This window comes from Ranitomeya variabilis, chromosome 1, assembly GCF_051348905.1.
Source record: "Ranitomeya variabilis isolate aRanVar5 chromosome 1, aRanVar5.hap1, whole genome shotgun sequence".
NCBI lineage: Eukaryota > Metazoa > Chordata > Amphibia > Anura > Dendrobatidae > Ranitomeya > Ranitomeya variabilis.
Window position 1 is genome coordinate 1,039,787,676 of NC_135232.1, and position 26,368 is coordinate 1,039,814,043.

Below are 26,368 nucleotides of genomic sequence, written 5' to 3' on the forward strand. Positions count from 1 at the left end.
GGTATTCTTTTTGGTCTTCTCTTGACTTTGATTTTCTACCTAGCACTGGAATCTAGTTAATTGACTATTTACTAGGTATACTACTAGACCTTAATAATACAGTATTTAATGAGTACATTACCTTTTTAAATGTGGAACTTTCCAATACTATTTTTTACTTATACTGTTGAAGGGTCTACTAGTATAAGGATACATCACCAATTAGAAAATATTTTGCTTATATGTCGAATTTTATAAGCACTAACTGAATATAACATTTTTTCTCATAAATGAATGAATGTTGATTCCTTTTTGCTTTTACTAACCATGAGAGACTAATTTATCTAAAAGAAAAATAATCACTCGTATACATACTTAGATACTAATTATCCTGTGCTTGCAGATCCATTTGGAGTTTACCCACTGATTCATTATTTTAATTTACGTATGTTTTTCAGTATTTAATAAAGAATTTTTGTATTTTCTTAAATTATTTGGCATATGCTTCCTGTTTTATTAACACTGATAGACAAAGAGTAGGATAGAAAATCACACGAGGTGCACTGTAACCGCAACCCTAGAAATTACAATAAACCAGCCAACCACAGTAATAACAATTAACCATACAGCAATAACGATCAATATCATATGATAATGTCAAGAGAGTATATGATAGAAAAGGTAATCCCTATATACAGCGGGCACTGAAAGTATTCAGACCCCTTTAAATTTTTCACTCTTTGTTTCATTGCAGCCATTTGGTAAATTCAAAAAAGTTCATTTTTTTCTCATTAATGTACACTCTGCACCCCATCTTGAGTGAAAAAAACAAATGTAGAAATGTTTGCAAATTTATTAAAGAAGAAAAACTGAAATATCACATGGTCATAAGTATTCAGACCCTTTGGTCAGACACTCATATTTAAGTCACATGCTGTCCTTTTCCTTGTGATTCTCCTTGAGATGGTTCTACTCCTTCATTGGAGGCCAGCTGTGTTTAACCCCTTCATGACCCAGCCTATTTTGACCTTAATGACCTGGCCGTTTTTTGCAATTCTGACCAGTGTCCCTTTATGAGGTAATAACTCAGGAACGCTTCAACGGATCCTAGCGGTTCTGAGATTGTTTTTTCGGGACACATTGGGCTTCATGTTAGTGGTATATTTAGGTCGATAATTTTTGCTTTTATTTGTGAAAAAAATGCAAATTTGGCTAAAATTTTGAAAATTTTGCAATTTTCAAATTTTGAATTTTTATTCTGTTAAACAAGAGAGTTCTGTGACACAAAATAGTTAATAAATAACATTACCCACATGTCTACTTTACATCAGCACAATTTTGGAAACAAAATTTTTTTTTTGCTAGGAAGTTATAAGGGTTAAAATTTGACCAGCAATTTCTCATTTTTGCAACAAAATTTACAAAACCATTTTTTTAGGGACCACTTCATATTTGAAGTCAGTTTGAGGGGTCTATATGGCTGAAAATACCCAAAAGTGACACCATTCTAAAAACTGCACCCCTCAAGGTACTCAAAACCACTTTCAAGAAGTTTATTAACCCTTCAGGTGCTTCACAGCAGCAGAAGCAACATGGAAGGAAAAAATGAACATTTAACTTTTTAGTCACAAAAATGATCTTTTAGCAACAAATTTTTTTATTTTCCCAAGGGTAAAAAGAGAAACTGGACCCCAAAAGTTATTGTACAATTTGTCCTGAGTAAGCCGATACCCCATATGTGGGGGGGAACCAATGTTTGGGCGCACGACAGGGCTCGGAAGGGAAGGAGCGCCATTTGACTTTTTCAATGAAAAATTGGCTCCAATCTTTAGCGGACACCATGTCGCGTTTGGAGAGCCCCTGTGTGCCTAAACATTGGAGCTCCCCCACAAGTGACCCCATTTTGGAAACTAGACCCCCCAAGGAGCTTATCTAGATGCATAGTGAGCACTTTGAACCCCCAGGTGCTTCACAAATTGATCCGTAAAAATGAAAAAGTACTTTTTTTTCACAAAAAATTTCTTTTAGCCTCAATTTGTTCATTTCCACACGGGCAACAGGATAAAATGTATCCTAAAATTTATTGGGCAATTTCTCCTGAGTACACTGATACCTCATATGTGGGGGTAAACCACTGTTTGGGCACACGGCAGGGCTCGGAAGGGAAGGAGCGCCATTTGATTTTTTGAATGAAAAATTAGCTCCAATCGTTAGCGGACATCATGTCACGTTTGGAGAGCCTCTTTGTGCCTAAACATTGGAGCTCCCCCACAAATGACCCCATTTTGGAAACTAGACCTCCCATGGAACTAATCTAGATGTGCAGTGACCACTTTAAACCCCCAAGTGCTTCACAGAAGTTTATAACGCAGAGCTGTGAAAATAAAAAATCATTTTTCTTTCCTCAAAAACTATTTTTTAGCCCGCAATTTTTTATTTTCACAAGAGTAACAGGAGAAATTGGACCCCAAAAGTTGTTGTCCAGGTTGTCCTGAGTACACTGATACCCCATATGTGGGGGTAAACCACTGTTTGGGCACAAGTTGGGGCTCAGAAGGGAAGTAGTGACTTTTGAAATGCAGACTTTGATGGAATGGTCTGCGGGCATCACGATGCATTTGCAGAGCCCCTGATGTGCCTAAACAGTAGAAACACCCCACAAGTGACCCCATTTTGGAAACCAGACCCCCCAAGGAACTTATCTAAATGGGTGGTGAGCACTTTGAACCCCCAAGTGTTTCACAGAAGTTTATAACGCAGAGCCGTGAAAATAAAAAATAATTTTTCATTCCTCTAAAATTATGTTTTAGCAAGCAATTTTTTATTTTCGCAAGGGTAACAGGAGAAATTGGACCCCAATAATTGTTGCCCAGTTTGTCCTGAGTATGCTGTTACCCCATATGTGGGGGTAAACCACTGTTTGGGTGCACGTCGGGGCTCGGAAGGGCGGGAGCACCATTTGACTTTTTGAACGCAAGATTGGCTGGAATCAATGGTGGCACCATCTTGCGTTTGGAGACCCCTGATGTGTCTAAAAAGTGGAAACCCATCAATTCTAACTCCAACACTCACCCCAACACACCCCAAACCCTAATCCCAACACACCCCTAACCCTAATCCCAACTCTAGCCATAACCCTAATCACAACCCTAACCCCAAAACACCCCTAATGACAACCCTAACCCCGACACACCCATAACCCTAATCCCAACCCTAACCCCAACACACCCCTAACCCTAACCATAACCCTAATCACAGGCCTAATCTTAACCCTATTTCCAACCCTAGCCCTAATTCCAACCCTAACTCTAATTCCAACCCTAACCCTAACGCTATGTGCCCACCTTCCGGATTCGTGTGAGATTTTTCCGTACCATTTTTGAAAAATCCGCAGGTAAAACGCAGTGCCTTTTACCTGTGGATTTACCGCGGATTTCCAGTGTTTTTTGTGCGGATTTCAGCTGCGGATTCCTATTGAAGAACAGGTGTAAAACGCTGTGGAATCCGAACAAAGAATTGACATGCTGCGGAAAATACAACACAGCGTTTCCGCACGGTATTTTCCGCACCATGGGCACAGCGGATTTGGTTTTCCATAGGTTTACATGGTACTGTAAACCTGATGGAAAACTGCTACGAATCCGCAGCGGCCAATCCGCTGCGGATCCGCAGCCAAATCCGCCTTGTGTGCACATAGCCTAATTCTAACCCTAACCCTAGTTCTAACCCTAATTCTAACCCTAATTCTAACCCTAGCCCTAACCCTAGCCCTAACCCTAACCCTAGTTCTAACCCTAATGCTAACCCTAGCCCTAACCCTAACCCTAGAGCAGAAAAAAAAAATTATTTATTTTATTATTGTCCCTACCTATGGGGGTGATAAAGGGGGGTTCATTTACTATTTTTTTTATTTTGATCACTGTGATAAGTTTTATCACAGTGATCACAAAGTACCTGGAACGAATCTGCCTGCAGGCAGATTCGGCGAGCGCACTGCGCATGCGCCTGCCATTTTGGAAGATGGCAGCGGCCATGGAGAAGACGGACGGACACCGGGAGGCTCGGTAAGTATGAGGGGGGGATCGGAGCACGGGGGGTGGATCGGAGCACGGGGGAGTGGACAGGAGGACGGGGGAGTGGACAGGAGGACGGGGGAGTGGACAGGCGGACGGAGGGGAGTACGGGACAGAAGGGAGGACTGGGGAGATCGGTGGGGGTGGCGGGCGGCACATCAGGGTTTCCAGCCATGGCCGATGATATTGCAGCATCGGCCATGGCTGGATTGTAATATTTCACCACTTTTCATAGGTGAAATATTACAAATTGCTCTGATTGGCTGTTTCACTTTCAACAGCCAATCAGAGCGATCATAGCTACCCCCCTGGGCTGAAGTACCACTCCCACTGTCCCTGTAGGTCAGGTGAAATTGGAGTTAACCCTTTCACCCGATCTGCAGGGACGCGGATTGGCACCGACTTTCATGACGCATACACTGTGTCACAGGTCGGGAAGGGGTTAATTAAGCTGATAGGACTTGATTTGGAAAGGCACACACCTATGTATATAAGACCTAACAGCTCACAGTGGATGTCAGACCAAATGAGAATCATGAAGTCAAAGGAACTGGCCAATGAGCTCAGAGACAGAATTGTGACAAGGCACAGATCTGGCCAAGGTCACAACAAAATTTCTGCAGTACTCAAAGTTCCTAAGAGAACAATGGCCTCCATAATCCTTAAATGGAAGAAGCTTGGGACCACCAGAAGTCTTCCTAGACCTGGCCGTCCAGCCAAATGAGCAATCGTGGGAGAAGACCTTTGGTAAGAGAGGTAACGAAGAATCCCAAGATCATTGTTGTTGAGCTCCAGAGATGCAGTAGGGAGATGGGAGAAAGTTCCACAAACTCAACTATCACTGCAGCCCTCCACCAGTTGGGTCTTTATGGTAGAGTGGCCCAACGGAAGCCTCTCCTCAGTGCAAGACATATGAAAGCCCGCATAGAGTTTGTTAAAAAAACAAATGAAGGACTCCCAGACTATGAGAGATAAGTTTCTCTGGTGTGATGAGACAAAGCTAGATCTTTTTGGTGACAATTCTAAGCGGTATGTGTGGAGAAAACCAGGAACTGCTCATCACCTGCCTGATACAATCTCAACAGTGAAACATGGTAGTGGCAGCGTCATGCTATGGGGTGTTTTTCAGCTGCAGGGACAGGACGCCTGGGACAGGACTTTCCGTACCCACTGTATATTAATGACATAGATGAAAAAACTCAAGAACTGGGTGAACCATCCCTAAGAACTGAGAAATTACCATACAGGAAAATAAATTTTCCTATAAGTGTTTAGGCCTACAGAATGCCCCTAACCATCATGGAGTTGGTGATCACCTGGATCAACAGTATATCTCATAAAGAGACAGCGGTGTGCATAAATGGGCATCCCCATTAAAATGCAGAATTAATGATCCCACATAAAAATCAATATATAATGTGTGTAATACACAATCTATCTTATCTAATGTGTTATAAATAGCCCATCTGACCCCACAAATAGTGATAACTGAATGAGGAAAGAAGAGATGTTATGTCTATAAAGGTCTTGATAAGTTCCCCAGATGATGTCGATTCACAAAGGTCATGGCCCAGGTGGGCACGCGGACAGCCAAGGAACAAGAGATTGCAATCAGGTTGGCAGGATGTAGGAAGCTGTAGGGAGGCGGAGGATGTCAAGAATCCACAGGCAAGCAAGCGGATGTCAGGAAACTGCAGGCAGTCGTTAAGGAAAAGGTGTGTAGCAAAAGCAGGAGCATTAGGAACTACAGTAGATGTTGAGTAGAGTTTCACAGGTAGAGGTTGAGGTACAGTTTTGAGACAGCTGAAAAACAAGATGGAGTCCACTGGGCAATCCACTTGGTTGACCAGTCTAAGGGTACTGTCACACAGTGCAATTTTGATCGCTACGACGGCACGATCCGTGACGTCGCAGCGTCGTATGATTATCGCTCCAGCGTCGTAGACTGCGGTCACACTTTGCAATCACGGCGCTGGAGCGATGCCGAAGTCCCCGGGTAACCAGGGTAAACATCGGGTTACTAAGCGCAGGGCCGCGCTTAGTAACCCGATGTTTACCCTGGTTACCAGCGTAAACGTAAAAAAAACAAACAGTACATACTTACATTCCGGTGTCTGTCCCCCGGCGTTCTGCTTCTCTCCACTGTGTAAGCACCATAGCCGGAAAGCAGAGCGGTGACGTCACCGCGTCACCGCTGTGCTCGCTTTCCGGCCGGCAGGCGCTCACAGTGCAGAGAAGCTGAGACGCTGGAGGACAGACACCGGAATGTGAGTATGTACTGTTTGTTTTTTTTATGTTTACGCTGGTAACCAGGGTAAACATCGGGTTACTAAGCGCGGCCCTGCGCTTAGTTACCCGATGTTTACCCTGGTTACAAGCAAACACATCGCTGGATCGGTGTCACACACAACGATCCAGCGATGTCAGCGGGTGATCAAGCGACGAAAGAAAGTTCCAAACGATCTGCTACGACGTACGATTCTCAGCAGGATCCCTGATCGCTGCTGCGTGTCAGACACTGCGATATCGTAACGATATCGCTAGAACGTCACGAATCGTACCGTCGTAGCGATCAAAATTGCACTGTGTGACAGTACCCTAAGACAGAAGAATGAAGCCAAAGCCACGGAAGTCCAAAAGCACTTGTGCATCAGACAGTGACAAAACTTAAAAGATAAATATCCTCCTCTTGTAGTGCACCAATTTGGAGAGTTACCTTCACTGTCTGGAATTGGATACAATCATCTGGAAAAGTAAGAGCCATTCACAGAGGTTAGCTTCTGAGGTGACTGCAAAGAAATCAAAGTGACTTTCAGCCTTTTGGCCAGAGAGAAGTTCAGAACATTCTCAGATTTCAGAAACAGAAACAGTCATAGGCAAAAATAATTTATTTTTAGTGCAGGGAAATTTTAACCCTAGACTGATATCCTCCTCTTCTCCTCGGGCAGAGGGTTCTCCCTGTTTGCACCAGTTGGAGCGATAACCATCTCACTCACCACAACAGTCTCTGTCAATGTCAACAGGATCATTCAGAGTTAATCTGCTCCAACCGATTTCCATAGGATAAAGTGTGGCTGGTTTGTAAGGGGATGTTAAAGGTTCTTTGGGAGGAGAGATATAAGAATACAGAGTTTTCTCCTTAGACCACTCTTGAAAATGTATGTCCAGACGAGTAACGAGGGAAAATTACTCCTCCAGTGAAAATGTCAAGTTCCTACCCACAAATTCATCCTTGACAAGACTGGATAGGCCAGCATAGAAGACTGTTAGGAAAGCATCATTGTTCCATGTCAACTCAACAGAACTGGATGGCATAATGTCCCACAGAGCGAGACCCTTCTCTGTGCCGCTAAATTGAATCAGTGGTGGAGTGAATACAACCTGGTACATCAAAAAACAAAATTTCCAGATTTCCAGAATGCACACAGGAAAGATGATAGAGAATGCTTCATGGGGTCATCACATTACCACAATGCCCACATTGCCTATGACAAAGCATCACCAGACAAAGAAAAATCGCAAGCCACTCTAGACTGGTCTGAAAAAAATTGCTGAGGACACAGCTCTAAACGAACAGTACACTGTCCCACAAAGCCCCCAGTAAGCCTTAATGTTGCCATCAAAACGGGGAGAAAAGGCCAAATATGGAGATGACTCCCAGGCAGACTGCAGCAGGTGAGAACGTCCACATGGGCTGTGAGTTCCCGCACATCCTGGACAAGCTCCCGTTCACTTGCAACATGTTGCAGCACAACTGCAGGTAAGTCATGCGTATCCCACAGCAACAGTGTTGTTGTTGCTGCACCTATGGAATTCATGGTCTTGGTATTCTGTTAGGCTCAGTAGGTGAGGTAGATCCACCAAGCCCAAGGTCCGTGTAGTCACACAGTCATCAGTGCGGCAGCTACAAGTGCCTCTTACTAAGTAAGAATATCATCAAAAAGTTAATTTATTTAATTTCTTCAATACAAATAGTGAAACTCATATACAGTTATATGAAAAAGTTTGGGCACCCCTATTTAAGCTTAATGTTTTATAAAAATTGGTTTTTTTGCAACAGCTATTTCAGTTTCATATATCTAATAACTGTTGGACACAGTAATGTTTCTGCCTTGAAATGAGGTTTATTGTACTAACAGAAAATGTGCAATCTGCATTCAAACAAAATTTGACAGGTGCACAAGTATGGGCACCCTTATCATATTTTTGTTTTAAATACTCCTACCTACTTTTTACTGACTTACTAAAGCACTTTTTTGGGTTTTGTAACCTCATTGAGCTTTGAACTTCATAGCCAGGTGTATGCAATCATGAGAAAAGCTACTTAAAGTGGCCACTTGCAAGTTGTTCTCCTGTTTGAATCTCCTCTGAAGAGTGGCATCATGGGCTCCTCAAAACAACTGTCAAATGATCTGAAAACAAAGATTATTCAACATAGTTGTTCAGGGGAAGGATACAAAAAGCTGTCTCAGAGGTTTAACCTGTCAATTTCCACTGTGAGGAACATAGTAAGGAAATGGAAGAACACAGGCACAGTTCTTGTTTTCTTGTTAAGGCCAGAAGTGGCAGGCCAAGAAAAACATCAGAAAGGCAGAGAAGAAGAATGGTGAGCTCAGTCAAGGACAATCCTCAGACCACCTCCAGAGAGCTGCAGCATCAACTTGCTGCAGATGGTGTCACTGTGCATCGGTCAACTATACAACGCACTTTGCACAAGGAGAAGCTGTATGGGAGAGTGATGCGAAAGAAGCCGTTTCTGCAAGCACGCCACAAACAGAGTCGGCTTGAGGTATGCAAAAGCACATTTGGAGAAGCCAATTTCTTTTTGGAAGAAGATCCTGTGGACTAATGAAACCAAAATTGAGTTGTTTGGTCATACAAAAAGGCGTTATGCATGGCAGCAAAAAAACACAGCATTCCAAGAAAAACACTTGCTACCCACAGTAAAATTTGGTGGAGGTTCCATCATGCTTTGGGGCTGTGTGGCCAATGCCGACACCGAGAATCTTGTTAAAGTTGAGGAACGCATGGATTCCTCTCAGTATCAGCAGATTCTTGACAATATTGTTCATGAATCAGTGACAAAGTTGAAGTTACGCAGGGGATGGATCTTTCAGCAAGACAATGATCCAAAACACCGCTCCAAATCAACTCAGGCATTCATGCAGAGGAACAATTACACTGTTCTGGAATGGCCATCCCAGTTCCCAGACCTGAATATCATTGAACATCTGTGGGATCATTTGAAGAGGGCTGTCCATGCTCGGCGACCATAAAACTTAACTGAACTGGAATTGTTTTGTAAAGAGGAATGGTCAAAAATACCTTCATCCAGGATCCAGGAACTCATTAAAAGCTACAGGAAGCGACTAGAGGCTGTTATTTTTGCAAAAGGAGGATCTACTAAATATTAATGTCACTTTTATGGTGAGGTGCCCATACTTATGCACCTGTCAAATTTTGTTTGAATGCAGATTGCACATTTTCTGTTAGTACAATAAACCTCATTTCAAGGCAGAAACATTACTGTGTCCAACAGTTATTAGATATATGAAACTGAAATAGCTGTTGCAAAAAAAAACAATTTTTATAAAACATTAAGCTTAAGATTAATAGGGGTGCCCAAACTTTTTCATATAACTGTATTATATAGAGTCATTACAAACAGAGTGATCTATTTCAAGTGCTAATTTCTGTTAATGTTGATGATTATGGCTTACAGCCAATAAAAACCCAAAAGTCATTATGTCAGTAAATAAGAATTCTTTATATCACAAGCTTGAAAAATGATTTCAGTAGGCCAACATTTCAGATTTTAAAATCATTTTTCAAGCTGGTGATATCAAGTATTCTTATTAACTGAGATAATGACTTTTGGGTTTTAATTGGCTGTAAGCCATAATCATCAACATGAAAAGAAATAAACACTGAAATAGATCACTCTTTTTGTAATGACTCTATATAACATGAGTTTCACTTTTTGTATTGAAGAAATGAAAAATTATGGTAACTTTTCAATGAAATTCTAATTTAGTGAGAAGCACTTGCAGGTGTGTCACACAGCACACGGACAGCCAAGGGATAGGAAACCGCAGGATGTAGGAAACTGCAGGCAGGCTGAGGACGTCAATAAATCAAAGGCAGGCAGATGTCAGGAAAGCATAGGCAGAAAGGCGAAGAACATAGGGAAACCGCAAGAGGGCAGGCAGATGTGCTGGAGAAGGTATGTAGCAAACCAAGGTCCAGCAACATAAGCCTTAATGCAATACCAAGACCCTGGGATGTGTCTCAGTGAGCCTTATATAGCCTGGACTGATGCTCAAATGGGACAACGTTGTATCAAAGTTACGGCAGCCTGTCTTGTTTTGACCAAGATGGAATTGGGTTGATTTTTCCGAGTGGAAAGGAGGTTCAGACAACATGGGGGATGAAGACTTGGCTTCTAAGTAGAGAGGAAGCAGATCTCTCTGATAAAATGTATTACAAAGTTTCTTATATGCACCTAAATTATTGATTTATGCATTTTTTAATGACAATTACCAGTTAACTCATCTCTGCATGTGCATCCTTGTGGTGGCTACCTATCAGTAGCCTTTTGTATGCCCTAATACCTAAACATCATCAATTTTACATAATGGATTTAATACTCCGGGCTCTTATACCATCATCACTCAGACATTAGCAGCTATAGTAACAGGACAGCAACAAGTGAAATATGAAGGCGTTTATTAAAGTAACTTAACTGAATGTACCATTCCTTTGACTTGAGCTATAACACACAATACATGTTGGGTATGTAAGTGGGCTGTAAGCACGGTCTTCTTTGTGGCACCAAATCTGCAGGATATCATCAGATATGAGATAACTTGGTAATCACCGGGGACCCGACTGCTGGTTACCAGTTCAAATTGAGTGATATCTTCCCACATGCCACCCCTCTCCATTATGTATAGGACTCACGAAGATAGGCAAGTACAGACAATACCTGTCATTGAATTTTCATATTAGGAAAACATCATCTTTCTCTTTGTCTTCTTAAACTACTGCTTACTACTCACTCCTAATTCCCCTTCCTCTCCAACACATGAACCTTACACTTTGTAATCGGTAAACAGAGGAGCGTGGGCATAACCCAAGTCTTAGCTTCCATAATTTAAGATCGGTTACACTGCTGCCAAGTGCCATTACATGTCTATAAAAGGCAGACAAGAGGAGGTGAGGTGACAAGACAGACCACAGAAGTACAAGGGGACATATTAGAAGTGGGAAAATATAGGAGGGGTACACAGAGAAGTAGCAGTAAACCGGGAAGTTCACACAGCAGCCGTCACTGAATAACTTTACCCCCAAAAATGAAAGTTATCCTCAGCTTACTGCTCGGTCTTCTCATCTACTGGGTAACTTCTTTTTGGTTGTTTGTTGGGAATACGATGGTTGCACCTCCATTTTGACAGTCAATAAATACCAGAGTGCATAACTTGTTCTTATAGGGTCTTCCCCATCCGCTTCAGCTAATGTTGATCTTGACTCAGGATTAGGAAAATGTGCAGGGATAGATCATACTATATATCTGAGCTACACGTAAGCCTGTTTTTAGGCTGGACCTCACAAACTGGCAACTGAGATCTATTTATTTCACCACTTTGTATTCAGCTTTTCCAGTAAGGCTTCTTTCACACTTGCGTCGCGTGACGTACGTCGCAATCCATCGTTTTGGGAAAAAAACGGATCCTGCAAAAGTGCCTGCAGGATGCGTTTTTTTCCCATAGACTTGTATTGCCGACGGATTGCGACGTATGGCCACACGTCGCATCTGTCGTGCACTGGATGTGTCGGTATATGGTGGACTATCGGCATGAAAAAACGTTCAAGGGAACGGTTTTCCGTATGTCACGTCCGCCATTTTCTACCACGCATGCGTGGTTGGAACTCCGCCCCCTCCTCCCCGGACTTTAGAATGGGCAGCGGATGCGTTGAAAAACTGCATCCGCTGCCCACGCTGTGCATTATTTTCACAACGTGCGGCGGTACGTCGGCCCGACGCTTAGTGACGGACCCGTACCAACGCTATTGTGAAAGTAGCCTAAGGCGCTAATCCCTACATAAACTGCTCCTTTGTTACACAATACTGTATGAGGAAGCAATGTACAGTAGATGGAAAAAGATTACATACCCGGTCTATTTTCATCTAATCTTTACCACTTTTTAAACCCGATTTTAGGCCTTCTTCAACTAACAGATGGGATTTATGCTGTTCGATCAATCTCTCTGGTTGTTTTATCGATATAGAAAAAGAAATATGCCCCAGACAACCAAACAGAAGCTGGTATGAGGTACAGTTGGTGGCCCTATGTCCTTGTTTTTATAGATTCATGCCACTTCCATCATGTACTCATATCATAAAAAGTCTGGATGTGAGGCTGGTTTCACACTTGCGTTTTTATCTGCATGCGTTTTTAAAAAAACGCATGTGTGAAAAAACGCATGTAAACGCGGTAAAACGCATGCGTTTTTTAGATGCATGCGTTTTTATAGAAAAACACAAGAAAACACAAGAAAACCCTAACCCTACCCCTACCCCTAACCCTAAACGTGACTGAAATACGTGGCAGTGGAATACGTTATACGTGGCACTTAAATACGTGGCACTGAAACACGTGGCACTTAAATACGTGATACGTGGCACTTAAATACGTGGCACTGAAATACGTGGCACTGAAACACGTGGCACTGAAATACGTGGCACTAAAATACGTGGCACTGAAACACGTGGCACTTGAATACGTGATACGTGGCACTTAAATACGTGGCACTAGAATACGTGGCACTGAAATACGTGATACGTGGCACTGAAATACGTGGCACTGAAACACGTGGCACTTGAATACGTGATACGTGGCACTGAAATACGTGGCACTTAAATACATGGCACTGAAATACGTGATACGTGGCACTGAAATACGTGGCACTGAAATACGTGGCACTTAAATACGTGGCACTATGACTGTCAGAAAATGTTCATTAAACGGTTAGGGGTGAGGTTAGGGGTAGAGTTAGGGTTAGGGTTTGGATCCCTTTATCACCTTGATGGTGGTGGGTGGCTTTTCAGTGTGTTTTCTGTTTTTTTTCCTATAAAAACGCATGCGTTTTTAACGCAAACAAACGCATGTGCTTAAAAACGCATGCGTTTACATAGGCAGCAATGCATTTTTTGGCCGCGAAAAAACGCATGCGTTTTTTCGCGGCAAAAAAACGCGCAAGAAAATACTGCAGGTAGCATTTCTGAAAATGAACGCATGCAGAAAAAAACACATGCGTTTGAAAACGCGACCAAACGCGTACAAAAAAACGCATGCGTTTTCAATGTTAAATATAGGGGAAAAAACGCATGCGTTTGAAAACGCGACCAAACGCGTACAAAAAAACGCATGCGTTTTCAATGTTAAATATAGGGAAAAAAACGCATGCGTTTTTTTGTGCAAAAAAACGCTGCAGACAAAAACGCAAGTGTGAAACCACCCTTATTAAGTAGAAGATAAATTTATGCCACACAAGAAAGATTTTGGAGTGGAAGCTGAATGGCACTCTTCTGCCACAGCTCATGGCAAAGGTGTATGTGATGGTTTAGGAGGCACCGTGAAACGTCTTGCAGCTCGGGCTAGCCTCCAGAGGCCATATTCAGGCCAAATCTTAACACCCATGCAAGTTTTCAACTGGAGTGAGAAAAAAAAAATCCTAACATCCAGTTCATGGACTGCACAAACCAGGACTATGAAGAAGAGGAGAGTTTTGCTAAAACATCAGTTGCAGGCAGCATAACCCATCATATAAACTCAGAAATACTTTAATTCCATGTAGTGAAACAGAAATAAAAACAAGGATTTTTTTCATTCAGCAATGGCATTGAAGTCCATGAAGTGGTAGAAGGGGGCACCAGATTTACAATGGACGACATAACTGGTTATGTGACCTGTGAATATGATCGCATCGGTGGCTAATGCAATCTCCAAAGATTATGACAGTGAAGATGTAGAAGGGACTTTTGTTTGTGATATTGGTCCATCTATTGGTCTATTGTGTATCCAAAAAAACAGACATTTTAAAAGTAAGAAAAAAAAATCAGATATTAACTCAGGTGGAGCCAAACTACTAACAGGCCGTACATATCTGACACAAAAGGAAATGGCCATTGTTAATAAGAGATTGTGCACAAGATTGCATTTCACCCAAAAGAAAGGACAAACTGAAGTTAAACTGTCAGTATATAGACTTGCTATTAGTTAAGACTAGTTCATATTTTATAGCTTGATGATTTAACTACTGGGCTATTCTTTTTAAAAACTTGAAAAAGTGAATATCTAGTGACGCAATAATAAATATATATATTGTTGAAAATATTGATTCTTTTAATTTAGTATTAAATATATATGATTAGGATGAGCGAGTATACTCATTACTCGGGTTTCCCCGAGCATGCTCGGGTGGTCTCCAAGTATTTTGGCGTGCTCGGAGACAGGTGCTAGACAGCCTGAACACATGTGGGGGTTACCTGTTTGTTAGGGAATTCCCACATGTATTCAGCCTGTCTAGCAGCCGCAAATCATACAGCTGCGGCGATGAAAACTAAATCTCCGAGCATGCCAAAATACTCGGAGACCACCCGAGCATGCTCGGGGAAATCCGAGTAACGAGTATTCTCGCTCATCACTACTCACAAACAAAATATCAACATAGTCTTGTGACATATCAAATTAAAGCCTGACCCCTGACCCCAACCCTGAATGTAATAAAATGGGAAAAGAGTTGAAAAGAGGAATACGCAAACACACCACAAGAAAAGCAATAGAAAAAACTTTACTAAGAAAATCCTTCACTGGGGAGCAGGGACTTCAAACATCCAACTGACTTGGAAAATAGCTAGCAAAGACTGCATGTGCCAGGAGAGTGTATATATCCCCTCCAAAGATGTGATAGGACAAACCAAACAAGGAAGTGAAAACGCCTGCACAGAAGCACCACAGCAAAGCGCATTATCAGCAGTTGGATAGAGACAACACAGGCTGTGGTCAAACAGAGAGGGAAATCGACCCACACCCCGAGATCACCGAATCAAGTCCCATAGTCTAGCCATGACAACATTGTTACTCTTGGATCACAGGAGGGTGACCTCAACTTACCATTCTTTGTTGATAAACAGTTCTGTGCCATCACCAGGTGATATTAGATGACAACGTGTCGGCTGAAGAAAAATTCATAATTTCAAGGTTTTGTAATTCAGGATTTGTTACTCATTTTGGCAGCACACAAGGGTTACGTGACTTTTTCCTGGTTTTGTAGTACATGATGTAATCAAACCACACGTCACACTGTTCCATGACTGCACCCAGCTTGGCAATAATAACTGCCTGTGATAAATTGGGAAACTCTCAGTCACCTCTCATACAAACAGCAACAGATCAAACCAAAGAGAGATGTAATTAGCTAAATTGCATTTTCCGGGCAGCAGTGATCTGCTTTCAAAAGCAATAACTGAATTCCTCCTCTCAACGTAGTGAAAGACAGCTTAGGCGCCCAATCTGAGGTTTGGGCGTGGTGAACTGTCAGCGTGGGAACTGAGAGCGCAGTCACCCAATCAGGGCCAAGGTGTGCTGAGTTACCTACAGGTGTCTCCTGTTCAGAATGATTCCCAGACTATTTAGCTGGCTGTCGGCCTCTTATCTCTGCCAGATGTATTTCTGCTCAGTGTAGTGTGTGTTTGATCTGTGCTTTGAGTTCTAGTATTTTGATCTTTGCTGACCGACCTTGGATTTGTCATTGACCATCAGTCTGCCTAGCTCTTTTGTCTGACTGTGACCTGACTACGCATTTGCCTCACCTATCTGTTTATGACGTACCCTCCAGGCTTTTTGACCTCAGACTACTTGACTTCCCCACCTCACAGAGTACTTGTTTCACACAAGTCTAATACCTGTGAGAAAATTACTCTAAGGCATCTACGCTAGAACCATTAGTCCACCCAATATGCGTGCACTGGTCACACAAGCTTTTCATTCTTTACATCCTCTCTGTTGGTTCCCTACCTACTGTCTGCTTATAGATGGTCTGGCATTGCTACTGTATAGTATTCTGGTCTGTTTACATCTTAGGCTTTTTTCACACTTCCGTCGGCTGGCAGCCATCAGAATGGGTCACTGCGATGTATCAACAGATGCCGAAAAAATAGTGGAAAAGGGATGTAACGCATCCAGTTTTTTGACGGATGCGTTGAATTAGGCGCTGCCTGAGAGAGATTCCCCTGACTAGAAAATCTTTCCAGGCATGCTCAGAATAGAAAAACGGGATACGTCACTGGATTCCTGTTTTTGATGGTCAGCGACGGATCCTGCGTCCATTATAGCCATCGACGGGCAGCGCAGGACCCGTTGCTGAGCGATTTTCCGACGTGCAGAAAAAACGTTGCTCTGAACGTTTTCTCCGCCCGACGGACAGAAATTTTCTGATCCAGTGCACGACGGATGAAACGGATGGCCATCTGTCACAATCCATCACTAATACAAGTCTATGGGAAAATACAGGATCCTGCAGAAAGATTTGCAGGATCCTGTTTTTTCAAAAATCGACGGATTTCGACGGGAGCTAAAAGACGGAAGTGTGAAAGAGGTCTTATCAACTACCAGAATAAAAAACTACATTGCTGTAAGAAGTGGTGGGTAGCATAGATGTTGTAAATGTATGGCCTACCACAAACAACAGCTTCAGTTGCCAGAAAATGTGCAAAACATATGAATTTATTCACTTAAGGGTAGCTACAAAGTTTTTTAAAAAATTTAACGTCATAGCCATGATGCTGAGCTTAACATAGTGACATACACGATCTAGACGCTCATGCACTGTTCTGCTTGCATTCAATGATCAGCTCTGTGCTTCTACCCCTTTTGTTTCAGCTATCTGTAGGGGTCTCACGACCTATACCTCACCAATCAAAATGTGAAGCCTGAAGTTATAATATGTCAGAAAAGTTTGGCAAAAGTTTATTTACCCTCTAAACTGTAAATTGAGAGGATAATCTGGTTTTCTATGTCTACTATTTACAACATGTAGAAAAACCATTATCTCTGTAATAGGGGGGTCACCCCTCTATCTTTGTATATCAGGCAATGTCATAATAGAGGGGCAGACACCATGAAAATTCAAGGCATAGAATTGATTTGACACCATCACTTAGAGGATGACCTTGATAATAGAGTCTTGCAAAATGAGGCCCAGAGGATCTTTAGGATGCATGTATTTAAACAGTTGGTACCATAAAAGGTACCTAGCATTTATTTTTATAACACATATTTTTTTCCATATATAAATGTGCCTCTGATGGGTGTTGGGGAGTATTCCAGCTGGTGATATATCCACGGGGTTTCTCTATGGATAATTTAAGTTACATGTGATAACCCTCCAACTACAGTGAGGAAAATAAGTATTTACCGTAGTCAGCCACAAGTTGTGCAAGTTCTCCCACTTAAAAAGATGAGAGAGGCCTGTAATTGACATCATAGGTAAACCACAACTATGAGAGTCAAAATGAGAAAAGAAATCCAGAAAATCACCTTGTCTGATTTGACAAGATTTATTTTGCAAATTATGGTGGAAAATAAGTATTTGGTCACCTAAAAACATGCAAGATTTCTGGCTCTCACAGACCTGTAACTTCTTAAGAGACTCCTCTGTCCTCCTGTACAATCACATCCCAGTGAATTCCACCAACTGCACTCCAGCCTACCTGATGAGAGGAAGATCTGGCAAATTACCTATTCATCTTGAAATGGGAGTCCTCACACCAGAAATAACCTCACCAGATGCACATTGGGACACTGAGTGACAACAGAAATACCGCCAAGTACAAGAGTGTGTGGAAAGAAGCTATCAGAATCCTGTCAGCACCGGCGAACTGCAGGGTGACTCACCCACACTGCAATAATAAGAAAATGGAAGACATACAAGACCACTGATAATCTCCCTCGATCTGAGACTCCATGCAAGATCTCACCCTGTGGGGTCAAAATGATCACAAAAACAGTGCGTAAAAATCCCAGAACCACATGGTGGGACCTAGTGAATGACCTGCATAGAGCTGGGACCACCGTAACAATGGCTACCATTAGTAAAACACTACGCCGCCAGGGACTCAGATCCGGCAGTGCCAGGCCTGTCCTCCTGCTTAAGTCAGTACATGTCCAGGCCTGTCTGAAGTTTGCTAGAGAGCATTTGGATTATCCAGAAGAGTATTGGGAGAATGTCATATCGTCTGATGAAATCAAAGTAGAACTGTTTGGTAAAAACAAAACTCGTCAAGTTTGGAGGAGACAGAATGCTGAGTTGCATCCAAAGAACATCATACCTACTGTGAATCATGGGGGTGGCAACATCATGCTTTGGGGCTGTTTCTCTGCAAAGGGATCAGGACGACTGATCCGTGTACATGAAAGAATGAATGAGGCTATGTATCGTGATATTTTGAGTGCAAACCTCCTTCGATCAGCAAGGGCATTGAAGATGAAACGTGGATGGGTCTTTTAGCATGATAATGATCCCAAGCACACCACCAGGGCAACGAGGAAGTGGCTTCGTAAGAAGGATATGAAATTCCTGGAGTGGCCTAGCCAGTCTCCAGATCTCGACCCCATAAAAAACCTTTGGAGGGAGTTGAAAGTCTGTGTTGCCCAGCGACAGGCCCAAAACATCACTGCTCTAGAGGAGATCTGCATGGAGAAATGGGCCAACATACCACCAACAGAGTGTGCCAACCTTGTGAAGACTTACAGAAAACGTTTGATCTCTGTCATTGCCAACAAAGAATATATAACAAAATATTGAGATGAGCTTTTGTTAATGACCAAATACTTATTTTCCACCATAATTTGCAAAATAAATCTTGCCAAATCAGACAAGGTGATTTTCTGGATTTGATTTCTCATTTTGACTCTCATAGTTGTGGTCTATTACAGGCCTCTCTCATCTTTTTAAGTAGGAGAACTTGGACAATTGGTGGCTAAATATTTTTTTCCCCACTGTAGGTGAAAAGCATAGGATTGGTGAGTGTTCCTCCACTTTTGTGCCCTTGAGAGCAGATGATTCAGTCCTGTGTGACTGAAGAAGCAGTGCACATGAGTGGACACGGCTCTATTCACATTCTAAGTGAGTACTAGTCATGAACCACCCATGGACATGAATACAAGGGTGGCTACACATGATCACTACCATTCAGCTCACAAAGGGAAACTTGGGATCCCCAATCTCATGGCTGGTGGATATCCGAGAGGCCGAACAGCCTATGGAGATAGGGAAAGGTGACAGATGCAGTTTAAGCATAAGAATGAATGGAGAAGCAATTTGCATGATCGGACGCTGCTCCAATCACAGAGGCTTCTTCATAGCCACAGTTCTTGGGATCAGTGGCTGTCTCAGTAGTCAGTGGTGTGCTGGCAGGTAAGCAGCACTCCTTTACACGTGGAGGTAGTGATGTGCTGGGCAGGTAAGCAGCACTCCTTTACATGTGGAGGTAGTGATGTACTGGGCAGGTAAGCAGCACTCCTTTACACCTGGAAGTAGTGGTGTGCTGGAAGTAAGCAGTACTCCCTTACACATGGAGGTAGTGGTGTGCTGGGCAGGTAAGCAGTACTCCCTTACACGTGGAGATAGTGGTGTGCTGGGCAGGTAAGCAGCACTCCTTTACACATGGAGGTAGTGGTGTGCTGGGCAGGTAAGCAGCACTCCTTTACACATGGAGGTAGTGGTGTGCTGGGCAGGTAAGCAGCATTCCTTTACATCCGGAGGTAGTGGTGTGCTGGGCAGGTAAGCAGCACTCCTTTACACATGGAGGTAGTGGTGTGCTGGGCAGGTAAGTAGCACTCCTTTACACCCGGAGGAAGTGGTGTGCTGGCAGTTAAGTAGCACTCCTTTACACCCGGAGGTAGTGGTGTGCTGGGCAGGTAAGCAGCACTCCTTTACACATGGAGGTAGTGGTGTGCTGGGCAGGTAAGCAGCACTCCTTTACATCCGGAGGTAGTGGTGTGCTGGGCAGGTAAGCAGCACTCCTTTACATCCGGAGGTAGTGGTGTGCTGGCAGGTAAGCAGCACTCCTTTACACGTGGAGGTAGTGATGTGCTGGGCAGGTAAGCAGCACTCCTTTACACCCGGAGGTAGTGGTGTACTGGGCAGGTAAGCAGCACTCCTTTACACCCAGAGGTAGTGATGTGCTGGGCAGGTAAGCAGCACTCCTTTACACCCGGAGGTAGTAGTGTGCTGGGCAGGTAAGTAGCACTCCTTTACACATGGAGGTAGTGGTGTGCTGGGCAGGTAAGCAGCATTCCTTTACACCCGGAGGTAGTGGTGTGCTGGCAGGTAAGCAGCACTCCTTTACATCCGGAGGTAGTGGTGTGCTGGGCAGGTAAGCAGCACTCCTTTACACATGGAGGTAGTGGTGTGCTGGGCAGGTAAGCAGCATTCCTTTTCACCCGGAGGTAGTGGAGTGCTGGCAGGTAAGTAGCACTCCTTTACACCCGGAGGTAGTGGTGTGCTGGGCAGGTAAGCAGCACTCCTTTACACCCAGAGGTAGTGGTGTGCTGGGCAGGTAAGCAGCACTCCTTTACACATGGAGGTAGTGGTGTGCTGGGCAGGTAAGTAGCACTCCTTTACACCCGGAGGAAGTGGTGTGCTGGCAGTTAAGTAGCACTCCTTTACACCCGGAGGTAGTGGTGTGCTGGCAGTTAAGTAGCACTCCTTTACACCCGGAGGTAGTGGTGTGCTGGGCAGGTAAGCAGCACTCCTTTACACATGGAGGTAGTGGTGTGCTGGGCAGGTAAGCAGCACTCCTTTACACATGGAGGTAGTGGTGTGCTGGGCAGGTAAGCAGCACTCCTTTACACATGGAGGTAGTGGTGTGCTGGGCAGGTAAGCAGCACTGCTTTACACATGGAGGTAGTGGTGTGCTGGGCAGGTAAGCAGCACTCCTTTACACATGGAGGTAGTGGTGTGCTGGGCAGGTAAGCAGCACTCCTTTACACATGGAGGTAGTGGTGTGCTGGGCAGGTAAGCAGCACTCCTTTACACATGGAGGTAGTGGTGTGCTGGGCAGGTAAGCAGCACTCCTTTACACATGGAGGTAGTGGTGTGCTGGGCAGGTAAGCAGCACTCCTTTACATCCGGAGGTAGTGGTGTGCTGGGCAGGTAAGCAGCACTCCTTTACATCCGGAGGTAGTGGTGTGCTGGCAGGTAAGCAGCACTCCTTTACACGTGGAGGTAGTGATGTGCTGGGCAGGTAAGCAGCACTCCTTTACACCCGGAGGTAGTGGTGTACTGGGCAGGTAAGCAGCACTCCTTTACACCCAGAGGTAGTGATGTGCTGGGCAGGTAAGCAGCACTCCTTTACACCCGGAGGTAGTAGTGTGCTGGGCAGGTAAGTAGCACTCCTTTACACATGGAGGTAGTGGTGTGCTGGGCAGGTAAGCAGCATTCCTTTACACCCGGAGGTAGTGGTGTGCTGGCAGGTAAGCAGCACTCCTTTACATCCGGAGGTAGTGGTGTGCTGGGCAGGTAAGCAGCACTCCTTTACACATGGAGGTAGTGGTGTGCTGGGCAGGTAAGCAGCATTCCTTTTCACCCGGAGGTAGTGGTGTGCTGGCAGGTAAGTAGCACTCCTTTACACCCGGAGGTAGTGGTGTGCTGGGCAGGTAAGCAGCACTCCTTTACACCCGGAGGAAGTGGTGTGCTGGCAGTTAAGTAGCACTCCTTTACACCCGGAGGTAGTGGTGTGCTGGGCAGGTAAGCAGCACTCCTTTACACCCGGAGGTAGTGGTGTGCTGGGCAGGTAAGCAGCATTCCTTTACACATGGAGGTAGTGGTGTGCTGGGCAGGTAAGTAGCACTCCTTTACACCCGGAGGTAGTGGTGTGCTGGCAGTTAAGTAGCACTCCTTTACACCCGGAGGTAGTGGTGTGCTGGGCAGGTAAGCAGCACTCCTTTACACATGGAGGTAGTGGTGCGCTGGGCAAGTAAGCAGCACTCCTTTACACATGGAGGTAGTGGTGTGCTGGGCAGGTAAGCAGCACTCCTTTACACATGGAGGTAGTGGTGTGCTGGGCAGGTAAGCAGCACTCCTTTACACATGGAGGTAGTGGTGTGCTGGGCAGGTAAGCAGCACTCCTTTACACATGGAGGTAGTGGTGTGCTGGGCAGGTAAGCAGCACTCCTTTACACATGGAGGTAGTGGTGTGCTGGGCAGGTAAGCAGCACTCCTTTACATCCGGAGGTAGTGGTGTGCTGGGCAGGTAAGCAGCACTCCTTTACATCCGGAGGTAGTGGTGTGCTGGCAGGTAAGCAGCACTCCTTTACACGTGGAGGTAGTGATGTGCTGGGCAGGTAAGCAGCACTCCTTTACACCCGGAGGTAGTGGTGTACTGGGCAGGTAAGCAGCACTCCTTTACACCCAGAGGTAGTGATGTGCTGGGCAGGTAAGCAGCACTCCTTTACACCCGGAGGTAGTAGTGTGCTGGGCAGGTAAGTAGCACTCCTTTACACATGGAGGTAGTGGTGTGCTGGGCAGGTAAGCAGCATTCCTTTACACCCGGAGGTAGTGGTGTGCTGGCAGGTAAGCAGCACTCCTTTACATCCGGAGGTAGTGGTGTGCTGGGCAGGTAAGCAGCACTCCTTTACACATGGAGGTAGTGGTGTGCTGGGCAGGTAAGCAGCATTCCTTTTCACCCGGAGGTAGTGGTGTGCTGGCAGGTAAGTAGCACTCCTTTACACCCGGAGGTAGTGGTGTGCTGGGCAGGTAAGCAGCACTCCTTTACACCCAGAGGTAGTGGTGTGCTGGGCAGGTAAGCAGCACTCCTTTACACATGGAGGTAGTGGTGTGCTGGGCAGGTAAGTAGCACTCCTTTACACCCGGAGGTAGTGGTGTGCTGGCAGTTAAGTAGCACTCCTTTACACCCGGAGGTAGTGGTGTGCTGGGCAGGTAAGCAGCACTCCTTTACACCCGGAGGTAGTGGTGTGCTGGGCAGGTAAGCAGCACTCTTTACACATAGAGGTAGTGGTGTGCTGGGCAGGTAAGTAGCACTCCTTTACACCCGGAGGTAGTGGTGTGCTGGCAGTTAAGTAGCACTCCTTTACACCCGGAGGTAGTGGTGTGCTGGGCAGGTAAGCAGCACTCCTTTACACATGGAGGTAGTGGTGTGCTGGGCAGGTAAGCAGCACTCCTTTACACATGGAGGTAGTGGTGTGCTGGGCAGGTAAGCAGCACTCCTTTACACATGGAGGTAGTGGTGTGCTGGGCAGGTAAGCAGCACTCCTTTACACATGGAGGTAGTGGTGTGCTGGGCAGGTAAGCAGCACTCCTTTACACATGGAGGTAGTGGTGTGCTGGGCAGGTAAGCAGCACTCCTTTACACCCAGAGGTAGTGGTGTGCTGGTAGGTAAACAGCACTCCTTTACACCCGGAGGTAGTGGTGTGCTGGGCAGGTAAGCAGCACTCCTTTACACATGGAGGTAGTAGTGTGCTGGGCAGGTAAGTAGCACTCCTTTACACATGGAGGTAGTGGTGTGCTGGGCAGGTAAGCAGCATTCCTTTACACCCGGAGGTAGTGGTGTGCTGGGCAGGTAAGCAGCATTCCTTTACACCCGGAGGTAGTGGTGTGCTGGGCAGGTAAGCAGCATTCCTTTACACCCGGAGGTAGTGGTGTGCTGGGCAGGTAAGCAGCACTCCTTTACACATGGAGGTAGTGGTGTTGTGGGAAGGTAAGCAGCACTCCTTTACACATGGAGGTAGTGGTGTGCTGGGCAGGTAAGCAGCACTCCTTTACACATGGAGGTAGTGGTGTTGTGGGCAGGTAAGCAGCACTCCTTTACACATGGAGGTAGTGGTGTGCTGGGCAGGTAAGCAGCACTCCTTTACACATGGAGGTAGTGGTGTTGTGGGCAGGTAAGCAGCACTCCTTTACACATGGAGGTAGTGGTGTGCTGGGCAGGTAAGCAGCACTCCTTTACACATGGAGGTAGTGGTGTTGTGGGCAGGTAAGTAGCACTCCTTTACACATGGAGGTAGTGCTGTGCTGGGCAGGTAAGCAGCACTCCTTTACACATGGAGGTAGTGGTGTTGTGGGCAGGTAAGCAGCACTCCTTTACACATGGAGGTAGTGGTGTGCTGGGCAGGTAAGCAGCACTCCTTTACACATGGAGGTAGTGGTGTTGTGGGCAGGTAAGCAGCACTCCTTTACACATGGAGGTAGTGGTGTGCTGGGCAGGCAAGCCGCATTCCTTTACACCCGGAGGTAGTGGTGTGCTGAGCAGGTAAGCAGCACTCCTTTACACCCCAAGGTAGTGTTGTGGCAGTGTAGGAGTTTGTCCCTAGTAAAAATCAGATCTTTTTTGTAGAGATGCGATTTGACAGTTATGAGAAATCTACTGAAGAGCCATATGTAAATCAGGCTGGAGGTGCACTGGGGGTGTGTCACTGCCAGGTGAAGAATCAGACCCGCCCCCAGTGCACCTCCAGCCTGATCTGCATATGGCTCCTCACTAGATTTCTTCTCACTTGCACATCAGAGGTCTATAGAGAAGGGGTCATTCACATTGGGGGCCATCTCCTCCACATCCATCCCACTCCTGTCTATGTAGGTGCGCTGATCACCTGCCTGCCCACCACAACCCTGAGGATCTGCAGGAACACAAAGTAACAACAGGGAAGAGGAACAGTCAGGTATGATTACTGAGGAGAGCCGCAGCCTCAGGCAGTGAGAGCCGCCATTGTGGGTGGCAGGTGACACCTTCCTGTCTCCCTGCTCTCTCTGCTGGTACTCCGAATCTCTCCAGGCACAAAGCTGCCAGTACCACAAGCAGCACCGTCAGCACCTGTCCACGCTCAGCACATGCGGCAGCGACAATACCTCCTTCTTCTTCTGTCCTCCCCCGATCTGCAGGCACAGGACCAGGATCAGCAGATGCCGGAGAGCTGCTCCCATGCTGGACGCCATGACTGTGGAGCTCAGCCTCCCCATCAGCACCTGCTCTGCCGTCATCTGCCGCTCTCACTGGCTGCTCTGTCGGCCAATCAGCGCCTGCGGAGGACGCAGAGCATCACTGGTAGTGTAGTCTGTTATGGCCGCTCCGGACTACAGCAGCTGCAGCCTGAGCCGTGTGTGAGGGGCTGCACGGTGGGCTGTCAGTCACGTGTCTATCCTCCAGTCCGTGTGCTGTACAATGTGGTGGAGTGGAAGGGGGGATAGACCAGGGGGCATAGCACCGGTGTGTGTGACTACCTGTATGTCCGGCAGTGTAGTAGTGACTGAGCCCACACTGCACACCCACACACTGAGCCTCATATTTACCGTATGTTACATGTATATTATTGGGATTTTATGTGCTATACCAAGACAAAGTCACATTGTCGGATTTATAGCTTTTTGGATCCCTCACATAAAGACTTGCTACTTTGTACTGATGTAGTACATAAAATCCAAATAAACGTTTAGACTTGTGGGTGGGTGTAATGTGGAAAAATTAATGGGGTATCAATAATTTCTCAAGGCACTGTAAGCCATAACCATTACGCAGTCTGTTTTTTGAGACCATCCGCACTTATGAACCACGGCCTATACCATGGCTGCCCCCTCTCCACACTTTTCCTTTACAGTCTCTATATCTCCACACTGTCCCCCGCCATGGTACCCCTTCCTTTATCATGCCCCCATTTCATGCTGACCTTTTCCATATCTATACTATAGTCCCTCTTCCCACTATGCCCTCATACTGCCCACCCACTCCTCACACTGGTCCCTCTCAGTATGATGGCCTCCATAGCCGCCAATTACACATTATGATATCCAACACAGCCCGTATATACAGGATAATGTTCACCACAGCCCTCCATACAGTCCCTCATAAAGTATAATGTCCCCACAGCTCCTATACAGTATAGTCACCACAGCTGCAGTATAATGGCCCCCATATAATATACTATCCCTTACAGCCCCCTATACAATATAATCACCTCAGAGACCCACTATACAGTATAATATCCACCATTGTCCCCCATACAGTATGGTCACCACAGCCTCCCACATAGTCCCCATAAAGTATAATGTCCCATACAGCCACTGTATAGTATAAAGTCCCACACAGCCCCTATATAGAATGGTCATCCGAGGCCCCTATACAGGATGGTCCTCGCAGCCCCAAGTATAATACCCCCCACAGTCCCCATACAGTATAATATTCCTCACAGCCCCCATACAATATGGTTACCACAGTCCTCTATACAGCATAATGTCT

The 26,368-nt window shown here is 45.3% G+C and overlaps 1 protein-coding gene across 1 annotated transcript in view; it reads right to left on the reverse strand.

Annotated features, from left to right (window-relative positions):
• The window catches only part of TUSC3 (tumor suppressor candidate 3), a 501,792-nt gene extending 476,651 nt beyond the window's left edge, over positions 1-25,141 (reverse strand). Inside the window, exon 1 of the mRNA XM_077279707.1 lies at positions 24,985-25,141. Coding sequence (XP_077135822.1) covers positions 24,985-25,116 — 132 coding nt within the window. The 5' untranslated portion in view covers positions 25,117-25,141. The remainder of the gene's footprint in view (positions 1-24,984) is intronic.
• Between the last annotated feature and the right edge of the window lie 1,227 nt (positions 25,142-26,368).